The 16,591-nt window shown below is 37.6% G+C and overlaps 1 protein-coding gene across 1 annotated transcript in view; it reads right to left on the bottom strand.

The window, feature by feature from the left end:
- Positions 1-16,591, bottom strand: part of LOC139954188 (WASH complex subunit 4-like) — a 78,640-nt gene that overhangs the window by 41,949 nt on the left and 20,100 nt on the right. The window contains exons 9-12 of the mRNA XM_071953890.1: positions 14,261-14,364; positions 13,391-13,511; positions 12,258-12,375; positions 10,419-10,546 (exon numbers count right to left, since the gene is read on the bottom strand). Of these exons, the coding sequence (XP_071809991.1) occupies positions 10,419-10,546; positions 12,258-12,375; positions 13,391-13,511; positions 14,261-14,364 (471 nt within the window). The remainder of the gene's footprint in view (positions 1-10,418; positions 10,547-12,257; positions 12,376-13,390; positions 13,512-14,260; positions 14,365-16,591) is intronic.

The raw sequence follows: 16,591 nt of genomic DNA, 5'->3' as shown, positions 1-16,591 counted from the left end.
AGGTCACACAGCAGTGCCATGAGTGAACACAACAACATCCACTGCAAGCGTATACAATTAAAGTGATGACCACTTTCACAATTAATGGCATGTTACTCAACACAAATTGGGTCATCGTTCATCTGTGAGGACTACATGTATATGAACCAGATATAATTGTTTTATTCTCTGCACACACCATGCTTTCAAACTATGAGCGTTCAGACACACTAAGTGAAAACCAAATGAGTTAAAACTGCTCAAAATGGACTTAAGCACTGTGTCTGAATGACCTCATAGAAGAAACTGATATGAAATATGTGATCATAAGCTGTGTATCAAGTTTCATTATAGTGCACAAAATTCAAAGAAAAAGGTGAGGTCGGTCCCTTAACAGCAGCACGTCACCAAACCAGTCATTACCATACAGTAAAGACCGGCTCATCACACTGTTAGTGACCTTTGTGTCTGTTTCATTTGCTAAAAACCTTAGTGTATTTTGCTTTCATCATCCAAAAATCTTTTTGCAAAACTTGTCGATGTTCCCTCTGCATGAACGTCAGAAAAATTACCCAGCAAACATTTGCACACTAGCAACCCAGGTCAAAATTCCAGTTGAACCTAGTTAAACTGGGTTTAACTGGAACTAGTTGAAACCAGTTGATAAACTAGTTAAACACGGTTAAAACCAGTTGGTTTAATATGGAAAATGGACAGAAACCAACTGGTTTATAATTTCAACCTGGTTGAACACAGTAAAACCTAGTCCAAACTATGGAAAATGGACGAGTTTGGTCACTATCCAGTTGAACCAGTTGACACCAGTTAACTAGGTTCAACTGGAATTTTGACCTGGGAAGACTCAAGAACCAACTGAAACAAGCGCCAAATTTATTGATATCAAATTGATGGTACATGTAGATACCAATGTGTATAGTAATGTGAGCAGGAAGCCAAGCAATGACAAAAGCAGACATATGGGCAATGAAACAAATCGTTGTCTTGAGGTGTTGGCTTCGTAGCAAACGATTGATATCAATGGGTGGGTTTGGAAGTTTTGACCCAGCTGATATAGATGAAGCAAAAGGTGGTTATGATGCACAGTAATAGACTCATGTTTATGATGATGATTGACATGTAAGAATAAGAAAAGTCTCGCAGTAAAGTTTGAACAGTTGCTTTCTCTCCGACGTCTTTATTCTGCACCATGGCATACAAGAAAATCCAGCATGACAAGGCCAGACACCACATCAAAGCGACAACAACCGCACACCTTCGTTTTGTTACCAGAGTCAGACGCAGGTATTGCATCGGGCGTGAAACTTTGAAATATCTATCTGCTGCTATTTTAACTGAGTTGAAGACGTAGCAGATAATCACTGAATGTATACTGCAGTAATATATGTCTAGCTCTAAGATGGTGTACTCTTGATGAGGGTTGAGAAGCTTTGGTTATAAGCTTTCCATAAAATGAGGCTTTCCATAAAATGAGCCAAAAACCACAATATTTGGTTTATTTTTTTAAATTATAACAAACAGAATATTTGCTTCACCACAAATGTGAACCAAATTTAAACAGAGCTTCAAGAAAATGTCCTGTTGCTTTGTAATACTGACTCTCAATGTACTTTAGAAGCCAACTCGATACTGTTACAATGTCTGAAGTTGACCGTAAAGGAGGGCAGAATGAAACCGCTCAGTTGAAATAAATTGTATAGAGGATTGAAATAAGTTGGGTCTTTAAAAGCCGTTTTGCAATCTACAACGTCCAGTGGGGTGCTTTATATTGTGTCTTTATTATGCTAACATATTGAGGCTACAAAGAACAGCCATAATTCAGTACTGTATAAAAAATAAATAAAAATCTTCCGGCGCATGTACTGATTATCAAATGAACACATCCTCATTATTTCATTTGCTGAACTGGAAATGTTGCCCAAACCATATGAACAGCAAATCATGTGAAAGGTTTGTACAAGTTGAAAGTTCAATTGATAAGATGGGAATATTTGTCATTTCAAACTCCTTCTGAATTTGTTGGATTGTGAGTCAGCCGTGGTCTCTGTGAGCTTAAAGGCACTGGACACCTTTGGTAGTTATCAAAGACCAGTATTATCACATTGTGTATCCCAAAACATACATGAAATAAAACATTTGTGAAAATTCTGATTTAACTGGTAATCCAAGTAGCACTAGATTAATGAAAGAAAAAGCACCCTTGTTGTACAACTGTGTTTTCAGATGCCTAAAATGGCATTAGGTCTGAAGACATTTAGTAATTGAGTGAGAAATTACCTCTTCCTCAAAAAATACATTACTTCAGAAAATCAGAGTCAGCCGTTTCTATTAGTGGTTTATACTATTAACAGCTCTCCATGGCCGGTTACCAAGTAAGTTTTTATGTGCCCTTAAGGTACACTGGGAATGAAGTGTATAACACTTCATTAATAGTATGACATTAAGTTCTTGAAGCCATGTTATCGTCTTGCGATTCTAATTCTAGTGTTCACAAGTTGCAACCTAGTTTTATCTGAGGATGATTCTATTGAAAAGATGTTCAAAAGGGATGATACATTTTGGTTTTGGTGGTGAATTTTTTGAGAAAAAGAAAAAAATATGGAAGAAACAGGAAGTAATACAGTAATTTAAATGTAGTGGGGGGGGGGGGGGGGAAAGGAAAGATGACTACCCAAAGTTGATAAACGTCTTCTCTCAATCATGACTATTCCACTGATTGGGTAACTGCAGTTTGCTCAGTCAAAAATGATAAAGTAATAAAATAATGGTTCCATCTCAATCAGGAATCCAATTTACAAAGCTTTCAAGGAAAAGGTCCAGTCCCCCTCTCTGTAATATTGATTCACAATGTACTTAGAGGAAGCTTGCGCAAGGTTGCTACAATTTCTCAAGTCAGCCGTAAGGGAGGACAGAGAGAACCTGTTAGTGGAAATAAATTGTATAAAGGGCTGGAATCTACTTAAGCCTTTTAAAGCCGTTTTGTAATCTACGATGTCCGGTGGGGTGATGGAACTCGTGTCTTGATGGAAAACAGTTCATTTATAAGAGGAAGGAAAACAGCGAACTGGAGTCAGTCAACAAAAAGCAGCAAGATTAAATTCACATATTGAGACTACGACGAACAACCGTAATTCATTACAAACTGTGTCAAAGAACAATCTTCCAGAGCATGTACTGATTATCAAATGAACACTTCCTCTTTCAACTTTGTAGTACAATATGGATCAGACAACAGAGATTTCAAAGTTTTCAACTTTGACCCTCAGCGATCATTTTAACAACAGTGGAACTTCACACCCACTGGTCCTCATTGCATCCAGTACCATCATCTCTGTGACTATTCTTATTCATCTATGGATCGTGATGTCCATAGTGATCAGCAGCACGCTCCATAGTGTGTCTAACGTTTTACTTGCAAGCCTCAGCTCATCTGAGATTGGAACTGGATTGACAAGCTTCTGGTCCATCACCAAGCTCCTTAACCCTGACCAAGAATACTCCATCTTAGACCTGGTCTTATTTTATTGCAGTATACATTCAGTGATCATCTGCTACGTCTTCAACTCAGTTGCAATAGCAGCAGATAGATATTTCAAAGTTTCACGCCCGATGCAGTACCTTCGTCTGGTAACAAAACGAACGTGTGCGGTTGTTGTTGCTTTGATGTGGTGTCTGGCCTTGTCATGCTGGTTTTTCTTGTATGCCATGGTGCAGAATAACGACGTCGGAGAGAAAGCAACTGTTCAACTTTTAATGCGAGACTCTTATTTTCATTTGTCAGTCATCATCATGAACTCAACTCTCTTCCCGAGCTTCATAATCACCTTTTGCTTCATCGTTGCTCTTATACACATAGTTCGAAAGCAGCAACGAAGAGTGCAACAGGACATGCGAATGCGCCAACGTCTCAATCAGAATCAGCAGGGTCAAAACTTCCACAACCCACCCTTCGGCAACAATCGGTTGCAAAGAAACCCACACCGCAAAACAACCATCTATTTCATTGTCCATATGTCTGCATTTGTCATTGCTTGGCTACCTGCGCAAGTTATTATGCACATTAGTCTTTACCATCAATTGGATTTCAACATTTTTGCTTTTTTGTTAGTTGGCTCTTTGATCCTTGCAAGTGTGCAAATGTTTGCTGGGACCATTTTTCTGACGTTCATGCAGAATGAACATCGACAAGTTTTGCAGAGAGCTTTTCGAGTGATGAAAGCAAAATTGTTGCAAATGAGACAGACACTATAACTAGATTACACAGTGTGATGAGCCGGTGGTAATGACAGGTTTGGTGGCTAGCTGCTGCTGTTAATGAACAGTACCATTGACACACAGTTGCCAGCAACAGTTGGTACCCGCTGTCACCTCACTAAACATGGATGGGTTTGATGTTCTTTGGAAAATACTGTGACAGTTGTTTTGCTGTTTTTCACCAAGAAGACACTGTTATCAGCTGAAACTTTCCAATATGAAAATTATTGTATGTATTTCTTTAATTTTGCCTTCTAGACCAATTGCACAACACGCAGCACACTTGCAGGCGCGTCTCTTTGGGGGTCAAGACATGCACAAAAGATAGCCAAATATTTACTCGCGCATTGGTGCATAAACACTTGTACCATTCTTTTGTGCACAATTTGACCCCGCGTGCAAGTGTGCTGCGCGTTACGCAATGGGTCTATAGTTAGCATTATGATGACAAAAAACAAGCTAATGTATGACCCTTCTGTGAAACATGGTGACAAATAAACTATTGTCTCAAAAATATGGTGGTTTTAAATTTTCATGTGGCAAATTTTCATGTGGCATTTTCAGAACAAAAATTACTAGCTAAAGTTTGTTAACTTACAGCAAATAATATACAAATATAACATGGTTTGAGGGTGACTAGACGATACTAGCTCCCCGAGGTATTGGAAGTTGACAAACTAGTTGTCAACTTCAAATACAGAGGGGAGCTCATCGACTAGTCACCCGAAACAAACCATGTTATAATTTGTTTTACTATACTTCATACATATTCAGTTACCGGAACACGAGTTTTGAGCAAGAGAAAATGATGACTGTGAAACAAAATGCACATGATAAGTTTGTTGGATGTCGCTAAGAGAGCGCTGTTCGTGAGTGTATACAAAACAGTACCACGATCGTACATCGCATGACAATAGAATAGCGCCCGGGGATGACGTTGCGCGATGGTTGTGTAGAATAGCTCTCGGGGAGCTATACTTGTCATGCGCATTTACCACTTGCGTGATTACTCACGTGTGCGCTTGGTAACGAGCAAAATTAACACCTGGCACGTAGTGATGAATGGACCAATGAGAACTCCACTGTCGGTCATGATTATGTATAAGGTAAAGTAACAATAATTATTTTGGGGTGGAATAGTCGACCTCTGGATTATATATTTTCATTTTTCTTTTTTATGCCTTTTTTTTAATGCAATTAACATATTTTTGAACCTATAGCAGTCTACATGTAGGTACTCCACTAAAGGAGTGTTATACATGTACCTCCTCTGGATGTTACATATGGATTCCTTTGGGGAACTAAAGCCACTGGACAGTTTTCATGTGACAATTCTATGAGAACGTGTATCTAAAAACATTGAAAAACGGGTCCTTTTTCGCGTCTATCGCCACCACAACATTATTTAACAAGGTATACCTTAGTTCTTGCAACATTATGACCCAAACATTGCACTCTTTTAGAAAATGCAAAGAACACTGAACAATTTTTTTTTTTCACTCGCATAACATTAAATAGTGCCCTCTGTGAGCTTAGATCTCCCGAGTCATTTCTCTCTGGCTTGTCAGCTTTCTAACAATGTAAACCTTTTTGTGATTGGTTGAGGTTTAGGCTCGCGTGTATTCACTTAAAAAGAAATTGTGGATCTGAAAGCCAATGAAATTGATTGTAATGCATGGCTCGGCGAGCTGCACACAATACACACGCATCCTGTTTGTGTATCCTTTGTGCAGCGTGGGTTTCGTCTCTTATCTTTTTAATCCAAGGTCACTGGACTGTGCATCTTTGGCTTGTTTGCTTGGGGGTCCTTTTGACTAGAAAGGATTTGATATGCCTCCATTTGTATCCTCATTATTATATTGTCCTTTACTACTATAATTGTTGTTATATAATTGTGTATTTCAAGTTGTGCAAATGGAAAAAATAACAAAACAAAAAAAACCCAACAATTTCCGTCATATAGTAAATTTAAATAAAAGTGTTACTAATTAAAGTTTATAACCTATATGTACAGCAAATAATAATGGTAAGTTACAAATTGGATGGCTTCTGATTGCCACCCCTAAAGAAATATATCGGCAAAAAAAGGGAGACCGCCAACATATGGCTAGATATACAGTAGATAGCTCAGTTGGTAGAGCGCCGGCATTTTAATCTGAAAGTCACACGTGAATTTTTCTTTGTTTAACCTACAATAATTATACAAAAACAATTACGGCCACAATACTTGAAAGACTAATGAGAAATTGATTGAGGGGGAAGTGGAGACAACTTGCTTTCAAATCACCCTTGAAAGATTCAAGTGAATAAAAACAAATTAAGATTTTTTTTTCTGTCTCGCTCTTTAATTTCATAAATGATTAGAAAAAAGACACAAGTCAGTCAACCACTCAGAGGGTTAGACAAGAAGCTTACATCAAAGCAGACCTAAATTGATTAGCAAGTCTTTTACGAGCTAAATGAATCTATTACAGGAAATTGGGGCGGGGGGGGGGGGGGGGGGTGTCCAAATAGTGGGACAATGTAGGTTACTATCACTATTCATTAGAGTCCTGTCCATTGCGGCCTCTGCACAATCAATTTTTATATTAAAAGAGAGAAGACTTGAGAGGGCTGGCACTTTGAGAGGGTGACTTAAAAGGGTAGAGAGAAGGACGTTGCTAAAATAGGATGATCTCTTATAGAGAATTAGGGAGAGTGATCGTACGGTTTTAAAGCAAAAGTGGTTCACAAGGCCATGATCATTTGACACAACTGCATAATGTACTTTTATTAAAAAAACCTTTCAACATGTAGAATCAGGTTTTCTTCAGTGCGGCATGTTTTTAAACCACTGGGAAGGCCATGATCGCATTTGTGCGTGGGTGTTGCAGATCTTACAACGATTATGACATTGATAGTGTCCAATGCCTCTGGCGTAACAGAATTTAATGGTTTTTAACAGAGTAAAGTATTGACTACAAATTACTTGTTGAATGTTTCACAAGATTATGTGCATGATAAGTTTTGCAACTGTTCACATCTACAAACCTACATGGAGGAAGATTTGTGGACAAGGGACATATTGTGACATCTACACCATCTTGAGTACATCATCCAATGTGTGAGGACAGCTAACCCCAGGCATGATATTTGATCCTCAGAAGAAATAAGAATATTTCACTGAGTTAAGAGATGAGCAACATACAGCATTGTGAAAAGCCAAGTCACAGTGCAGCGATAAAAAACCCGAAGAGAACACATTCTACTGGTTGAATTGCTCCATGCAGAACAGGCCCACTGTCTTTTTTACCAATCGCGGGCGTGCATTTTTATTGCTCTCGTTTTCGTTCCCGTTATTCGGGGCCTGTGTGACCGGGCCTCAATAGACTGTTCAGGGCTTATTGAATAAGATTTTTCTCCGATTTTTCCTGAGAGCAAAATAATCAGAAACCAGTCTAACCTAGGAAGACTACAGTAACCCCTAAAGGAATGCCAACAGAATAACCTAAACCATGGATGATAACCTGACGACAGCAGATTCAGCGCTAGTTACATCATCAGGGGCTGATGATTGGCAAGTCACAAATAAACCCTTGTTTATGATGGTAATATCAGGAATAACTGGCTGTGTCTTAATCCTCACCCATATTTGGATTATCTTATCAATAATCATCAGCGCCAAACTCCACACTGTTTCCAACGTCTTACTAGCTAGTCTAAGTCTTGCCAACATTCTACTTGGAATTCAGAATTTATGGAGTGTCTATATGGTATCAGATTTATCCAGGAAACATCCGCTCCTGTATATTGAAGCATACGCTGCATGTCTATATCTAGAAGTCGCATGTTATCTCCTGAGCTCGCTCGCCATTGCAGCTGATCGGTATTTCAAAGTCTCGCGACCGATGCAATACATCCGCGTGGTTTCGATGAAAAAGAGTGTGTTTGTTCTGCTTCTGATCTGGGGACTATCAATTGCTTTTGGGACACTAATTGTCACCCTGTCAGGACTCCAATCCAATAGACCAGAGTATGCTGCCATCACGATAATGGTTGATAATAAATCTTTTCAAATAACACTAATCTACTTGATGAATGCAACCCTGTTACCAACGATCCTAGCGATTACTGGGTTCACAGTTGGTCTTGTACACATAGCTCGGCGACAACAACAGCGAGTCAAGCAGGAGATTATAATGCTGGCACACCTACGTCCGAACCAACTCAACAGAGGACAGCACTTGGAAAACCATCACGTAAGCCCTGATCATTTACCGGGCAACATACATCTTAAGACAACTGTTTATTTCATCGTTCATTTCTCTGCTTTTGTCATTGCTTGGGTACCAGAACACATACTCTTGCATATTGTATTCTTCAATAAGCTCCAGTTCCAAGACGTTGTTAAACTGTATGGTGTCTTCTTTTTACTAACGTTGGCACAGATTTTAGTCGGAACATTGTTTTTAACTTTTACCCAGCAGGAACATAGAGAGGCTTCTGGAAGATTATTTGGAACAATAAAACTCAAGTGCATGTGCAGATAAAAATACTTGACTTCAGATTAGTTGGAAATACTAGGTACAGATTAGTGCAGACAACAACTTTGCTTCAGCTATAAAATGAAGGTAAACCTACAGTATGCTATTTTAAAATTACTGTAATGTTTTTCAAGAACTGTTTGAAAATGTTTGCAGAGTCTTGGCTAATGCTAAGATTCTATCTGGCTACCACACAGTGCTGAAAAAAACCTTGTAAAAGGAAGTCCAAGGTAGCATTTTTGGTATTTCATTGTTGTTCTGGAACTACTCATTGAAAGCTGACAATGAATTAACAAACAAATAAACTCAAAATAAAAATAAAAACGACACAAAAAAATAAAATATTAAATGTATTTACAGACAATTCGGTTGGGATTAGAACCCATGACCCCTAGCATTCTAGGGTTAATGTCTGGTGCACCTAGACCACCAAACATGCTCTCCAATGCCAAGTTGGGATTCCCTCAACAGCCCTGGGCACTGCAATTAATTTCACTGTAAAACCAAGCACAAATTCTTTTTCCCCTGATGTGCATCCTTAAGTAAAGTTATATTTAAGTAGATTAGTAGTCCAGTTGGTAAGACACTGCTCTAGAATTGCAAGGGTCGTCGGTTCGAATCCCACTCCATATCTATCTAAAATTAGTTTGATTGTAATTCCCATTCAGTGCTTTTTGAAATCTTCTTCTAGATGTTTAGGTTTTTAAATGTACATGTACGGTATTGTAAATGTTATTTTTACTTTTAAAGTATTGATCTTGTATGCATTTGTTTAGATTCTTAATATTTTGCACAGTACGGTCAACAGAATTTCAAGTTGATTAATCAATGTGACCAACAAATAAAAGGATGGCTGAATATTATATTTCATTTTATGTATGCAAAAACGTTAATACTGACAGATTGAAATGGTCGTTGTATGCTGTTTTCTTTTTCAACCCTTCAAATGCTTCAATCCTACGTATTATCAATATTTCAATCATATACAATAAAACAAACCCATGCAAATTTATTTTCTTTTTTAACCCTTCAAATGCTTGCAGCCTAAAAATGTGCTTACTATTAAGCAGCGCAATGGAAGTGGCCGACTTGAGCTTCACATTGATTGTGTGACCCCCCCCCCCCCCAAATCAGAATTATTAACCTCCGCTCATAGAGACCTGGGGTCGATTTCACAAAGAGTTAGGACTAGTCCTAACTTAGGACTAGTCATAGGAGATAAACAGATTACATGGATAGTCCTAAGTTAGGACGAGTAACTGATCCTAACTCGAGATAAGACTAGTCTTAACTCTTTGTGAAATCCACCCCCAGGGCTGAAATGGAAAAGCTCTTGTAGATTATGTGGTACCACTTCATTTATCACTGACACAGTTTACCTAACCAGAAAGCTGGACCAAGGTTACAGGGGATTGCACAAAATGTAAAGACCCACTTTTCTCAAAATGTCATCAGATTTTTTAGATGCTGACACTGGAAGGTTATCGAATACAATGGCAATTCACACCATTTTAACGAGGTTTAGAGACTTGTAATTTTTTCTCCACTCACATGAGAACTCTATCTATTGGAAAAAATAAGTACATGCCAAAATTGTGGTCATCATTTCCCTTCATCTTTATATAGAAGTGGCCCCTTCCTTACCTTGCGGTAGACGTCCCACAGAGACTTGAACATCTTCTTGTCAATGACACGAAAGATTTGGAAGTGAAGTACGTAGAGACCACAGATGCCTACATACTGAAGCCTCTGGTGAATCTCATTGATCTCACCTGAGAGTACAAAGAATCCACACATTAAAGGGTCTATGTAACTTTTGTAGGACAAAAAACACAATGTCCACAGATTTACACTAAACTTACACAGGTTGAAGATAATGATAGCAGAAAGCTTCCCTGAAAATATTACATGCTGAGGTGCTGTTGTAGTTTTTGGGAAATGAGTAAAAAAATGCATGAAAATTATTTTAATCATTTACAAACGTATTTTCATGACATTGTTTTACTAATTTCTCAAAACTACAGCACCTCAGTAAGCATGGTAAGTAATATTTGAAGGGAAGCTTTCCACTATCATTATCTTCAAACCCTGTAAGTTTAATGTAAATCTATGGACATTTTGAAAAGGTACCCAAATCCTTTAAGCCATTTGCCAGTTAGATTTGAATATTGTCTGGTACAATGACTTGCTTAGTGACAATGTATCGCTTACGTTCGAATTCCTCAGACTAGTTGCTATGTCGAATGGTTCTGCGCAAGCTTTTGTATAGCTACCTTCAGATGAGCAAACCCTGTTACCATTGTGCCATACCACACATCCATTCAGAACTGTGTATGGGTGTTCACCGTCTCTACGCAAAAAGTATCACAAATTTGCCCCTAATCATGTGCCATAGCAAATGACTCTATAGTCTGATGAATTCAAATTTAAGTGGTAACTTGTGATCGAGCATGTCAGTGTATCAGACAATTTTTAAAATCTTACACGCAAATGGCTTGTAAGCATTCCACAAATAGATAGATTCAAAAATAGATTCATCTTAAAGGTAGGGTTGTACTTGGTAGATTTTTTTTTTGTCAACGGAATACTGAATACTGATACTGTGGACCTGGTTTGAATCCCACCTCAGACCAGTAGCCTTGCATGTAGATTGGGTTTTTAGCCCCTCGATTACCTGTGTTTTTATCAGTTGAAGTTGCCCTCCAACATCTAAAACTGAACATTTCTTCTCGCGTCCTATTCATTCTGTTATTGGCGCTAATTGTGCAGTAGCATGTGTAATAAGTAAACAAAATTTAAAAAATTACAAATATAACATGGTTTGAGGGCGACTAGTCGATATTAGCTCCCCGAGATATTGGAAGTTGGGAACTAGTTTGCCAACTTCCAATATCGAGGGGAGCTCATATCGACTTAGTCACGCGAAATAAACCATGTTATATTTGTTTTACTATTGTACTTCATACATTTTCAGTTACCGGAACATGATTTGGAGCAAGGGAAAATGAAAACTGTGAAATAAAATGTTCAATTCAATTCAATTCAATATTGGTTTATTTTCATACAAAAATACAAGACCAATTAAAAAGTCATAGACTAATGGCATTTGGTTAACAATAAAATTACAACAAAAATATATGATACATTGTATGTTTGCTCATGTGTTGGATGCCGCTAGTAGAGAGAGCTGTGTTCTTGCATGTATACAAACACAAAAAACGTGTATACACAATCGTAAAGCGCATGACAAGTAGAATAACACCCAGGGATGACGCCGCACAATGGTAATGGGCTTGACAAGTACAATAGCTCCCGGGGAGTTATTGTACTTGTCATGCACATTTACCACTTGCGTGAATACTCACGTGCGCACTTGGTATTAGCAAAATTAACACCTGGCACGTGATGATGAATGGACCTATGAGAACTCGACTCTCGGTCATGAATATGTATGAGGTGTAGTAAATAAATAAAGCAACCTACCAATCTTTGGCTCCACCTGAGTGAACATGGTACGGATATTGAAAGCAAACTCCTCCGCAAAGAAGGAGTTCTTGGACACAATGACAGCATTATCGTCAAAACCTTGCTCTACACAATTCTAGAAAAAACAAAACAATTAAATAAAGATTAAATCATGGTACGGATATTGAAAGCAAACTCCTCCGCAAAGAAGGAGTTCTTGGACACAATGACAGCATTATCGTCAAAACCTTGCTCTACACAATTCTAGAAAAAACAAAACAATTAAATAAAGATTAAAAGATTAAAAGGATTTTATTGTCATGATAACAAAACATGAAGTTTGCCTTCCCTGTGTAAAGGAGACTATACAATACATACAAGAAAGGCATAGCAAAAATAGACAAGAATAGAATTACAATTTACAGATAAATATACAAATACATGTACAGAGATAAAAATAACAATCTGGTATGAGTCATTTTAAAAAGTGTGTTTATCTCAACTACCTTCAGAGCCCAATTTTATAAAGCTGTTTAGCAGAAGATTGTACTAAGCGAAGAGAAATTTTGCTTAGCAGAAAAAGAGTAACATCCAATATACCATGTAATGTGAAATATTTCTTTTCGTGGCACTGGTGTCCTTTAAGGATAAGGAAAGCTTTGGTTTTTGGAGAATCGTTTTATTGTTTTAATCCTATATAAATATAGATGTTTACAATAAAACTAACCTGTGAAAATTGCATTTCAAAGTGATTGCAGTTTCTAGATATTGCCAAAAATTCAGAGCGATTATGTCCACTCAGGAAGAATAATTCGCAATTGGAATACACTCAATCTAAGAGACAGTACTGTCAGTAATGCTTCTCAGATTCAAATTGTTGGGGTAATAAACTTTACATCACATCCCGAGGGACACTGATTGGTTATTCTTTAACTTCAATTATGTGTTGAACAAAGATAAATTGACTTAATAGTGATTTGTACATGAGACCTCAAGAAACGTGCTAGCACTCCACCAAATGAGCCGTCTAGACCTAGGATCTCCATCATATTTCTTATAAATTTACTTTAGTAAGAATTAAGGACCTCTTCTAAACAATTGATTACCCAACCCGTCCATAGCTCGAGTTTAGTATGTACAGAAACACCTACCTGAAAGATCATCCCATCCAGAAGCTGCCCTTGCATGCCCATCAACAGCTTCTCAAAGGGCCGTAGTTTGGACTCTTCCACTCCAAAACGGGTAGGGTTGTGATGAACAGATTTCAGCATTCTGCCCAAGAAACAGTACATTGTTTTGTTTTTTATTCGTGGTCATTGGTTCACACTTCCTGAACCAACATCAAACTTTTTCGGTAGACTTTTCCTTGGCCATACAAAAGAAGTCATGGCTGGACATTGCGATAAGCATAGGCTTACCAACTGCACGAACTATGACGCTTTTTTTTTGAAGTTTTGTTTAAGGGACAATATGCAGGGGCATAACTCAGGGGAAGGGGAGCAGGAGTCAATAAAGGAATAAAATAAAATGGCCCCCAGGTGTCACACCCTTTTAAAGGCAGTGAACACTATTGGTAATTACTCAAAATAATTATTTGCATAAAACGTTTCTTGGTGACGAGTAATTGGGAGAGGTTGATGGTATAAAACATTGTGAGAAACAGCTCCCTCTGAAGTGGAATAGTTTTCGAGAAAGAAATAATTTTCCACGAATTTGATTTTGAGACCTCAAGTTTAGAACTTGAGATCTCAAAATCAAGCATCTTAAAGCACACAACTTCGTGTGGCAAGGGTGATTTTTTCTTTCATAATTATCTTGCAACTCCGACGACCAATCAAGCTCAAATTTTCACAGGTTTGTTATTTTATGCATATGTTGAGATACAGCAAGTAAGAAGACTGGTCTTTGACAGTTACCAAAAGTGTCCACTGGCTTTAAACAGCCCTATGAAATTAGGCCAAGGAAATAAATCCTCCATGATGGGACGATTAAGGAGTTGTTATTGGAGACATTTCTCTTACCTCTTGTAGAGAGTCCAGTGATCTTTGAGAGTTGACTGGTTCACTACAATCTCATCCAGTGTGATAAGAACACGCAGCATGTCACCAAGGTGCTCATACACCGTCTGAATTAAACACACGAACATTGAAAGAGAATAAGCTCATTTGGTATTTACGTGCCATTCATCTACATTCTGTGCCCAATTTCACAGAGCTGCTTAAACACAAAAAGTAGCTAAGCACAACAAAACTATGCTTACCAGAAAAGGATTACCAGCCAAACTACCTTGTAAAATGCATGTGACTGGTATCCTGCTTATTTTTGCTAAGCAGAAAATGTTTAAGCAATAGTTTCTGCTTAAGCAGAAATTTGGCCGTGATCGAGAGAAGATGCGCCTCGGAATAAGTTAAGTCTTAGATAGATGGCGCTTTATAAGTTTTAATTATTATTATTAATTATTATTATGTGACAATGTTTAACCCTTTAGTCCCTGCACCGCCCGAGTTTGCTGAAATCCAATTTCTCAAGATTCTTGCAGTAAAGTACTGGAATCGTAGTTCAAATTTTAAAAGATAGCCATGGCTTAATGTGTATGCACAATTGTTTACCCTTTTGGTAATATTTGTATAAAAGTACAAGTTCTCATGGGAACAATAAATGCCTCTCGTTAAACGGCTATGGTAATTTTTACGGCGAATATTTTTGTGCACGGGTAAAATAGACACAATAGCTTTTCAAGGCTTTTGTCTGGCTCAATGCTCATACTGATTAAATGCGGAGGCGTTAATTTTCGACAATATCATCATAAATGATGAACAGTTTCCTGTTTACTAATGAGCCTTTTATTTTTCGTAAGAGCTAAATTATTTCATCATCATTAGCTTCGACAAGTCAACTGTGACGGGAGAATTAATAACGATCTATAACAACTAGAACAAATGCGTAGACCTACTAATGACTATCAAGTTTTCTTTTGATGTTCCTTTTTTTCTACAAACACAAGCTAGCGAGGTTTCCTCGTACCGCATACAGTGTATCGCTATAGGCGGCTGGGCGGTACAGTGGCTAAATGGTTAAACAAGCGATATAAACAGTAAGAAAAACATGACCTGACATTTCCAGATCAAATGGGTGCGCCAGAGAGTACAAACTTCACAGCCTAATTTAAGTTGATAGGTCACATATAATAGTTTAAAGCATGAGAAGCTAATCAGTGCTCAACTCTAAAAGGGTTTTTTCGATGGTAATTATGAAATGTATTTATAAATGGGAATCAAAGTGTGCCTTTAACCTAGTGGCGTTAACCTGTTGAGGCCAGCAACTTCTTGATTTTTTTTACTGAGCGACTTCGTCTCCGAAAAAACTATCAAGAAGTAGGCTTAATCATATCAAACATCTAGGTGAAAACGGGAAAACACAAAGTATACAGTGCTTTTACACACATGGGGTTAAACACAAACATTAATCTTTATCCCCAAAGTGATTTTTTTCATAGAAAACATTTTTGTTTGTTCCCTAGGCTCCTATTATGAAATAATGAATTAACTGCTTAATACAAAACTTCAATAACAAATTTAGATTTTTTAAATGTTAAATGGCTTCATAATATAAACTATACACTGAAGAACAAAGTAATGCTACAAATGAACCAGATATTTTAGACCAATATCGGTAGTTTTCAATGGCCTTTCCTGTCATAAACCATGTAAACAGACAACTTGTACTGTGTAGTTTAATCAGGAACAAAATTGATGATCCTGGCTAGCTGTTTATTTTTTAATTCTTCTTGCCTTTATTTTTGTTTAACTGAATTTTGATTTTCAGTTTATTCTTTTGACACTTCCACCCACATTTTTGATGATAAAAAATGTCATTTGTTAAACATTGACTTTTCTGGATGGCCTGTTACTAGTACCAACAACAAGCTTTTGAATATTGCTGAGGTGAATATTGTTCCTTAAGCTCATTTCATACTTAAAGCCATTGGACCCTTTCGGTAAACAGTGTTGTCCAAGGCCCACACTTTGTGTAACACAACTTCTATATCAAATAACAAACCAGTGAAAATTTAGGCTCAATCGGTCATCGGAGTCGGGAGAAAACAACGGAAAACCCACCCTTGTTTCCACTCGTTTCGCCGTGTCATGACATGTGTGTAAAATAAAGCTATAGTTCTCGTTAACGAGAATTTGTATTGTTTTGCTGTTTTCTAAAAAAGTAATGCATTTTATGGAATAATATTTCAAAAGAAGTCTTTCACCATTGCCTTCTGTAAACCCTGTTATTTGTAAATCTGTGAACTTTTATTTTTTTTCTGAACCGAAAGGGTCCAATGGCTTTAAGCTTACTTC

The sequence above is a fragment of the Asterias amurensis genome, chromosome 2 (assembly GCF_032118995.1).
Source record: "Asterias amurensis chromosome 2, ASM3211899v1".
NCBI classification, from domain to species: domain Eukaryota; kingdom Metazoa; phylum Echinodermata; class Asteroidea; order Forcipulatida; family Asteriidae; genus Asterias; species Asterias amurensis.
The sequence above is the reverse complement of the archived record's forward strand: the minus strand, read 5'-3'. Positions and strand labels throughout refer to the sequence as shown.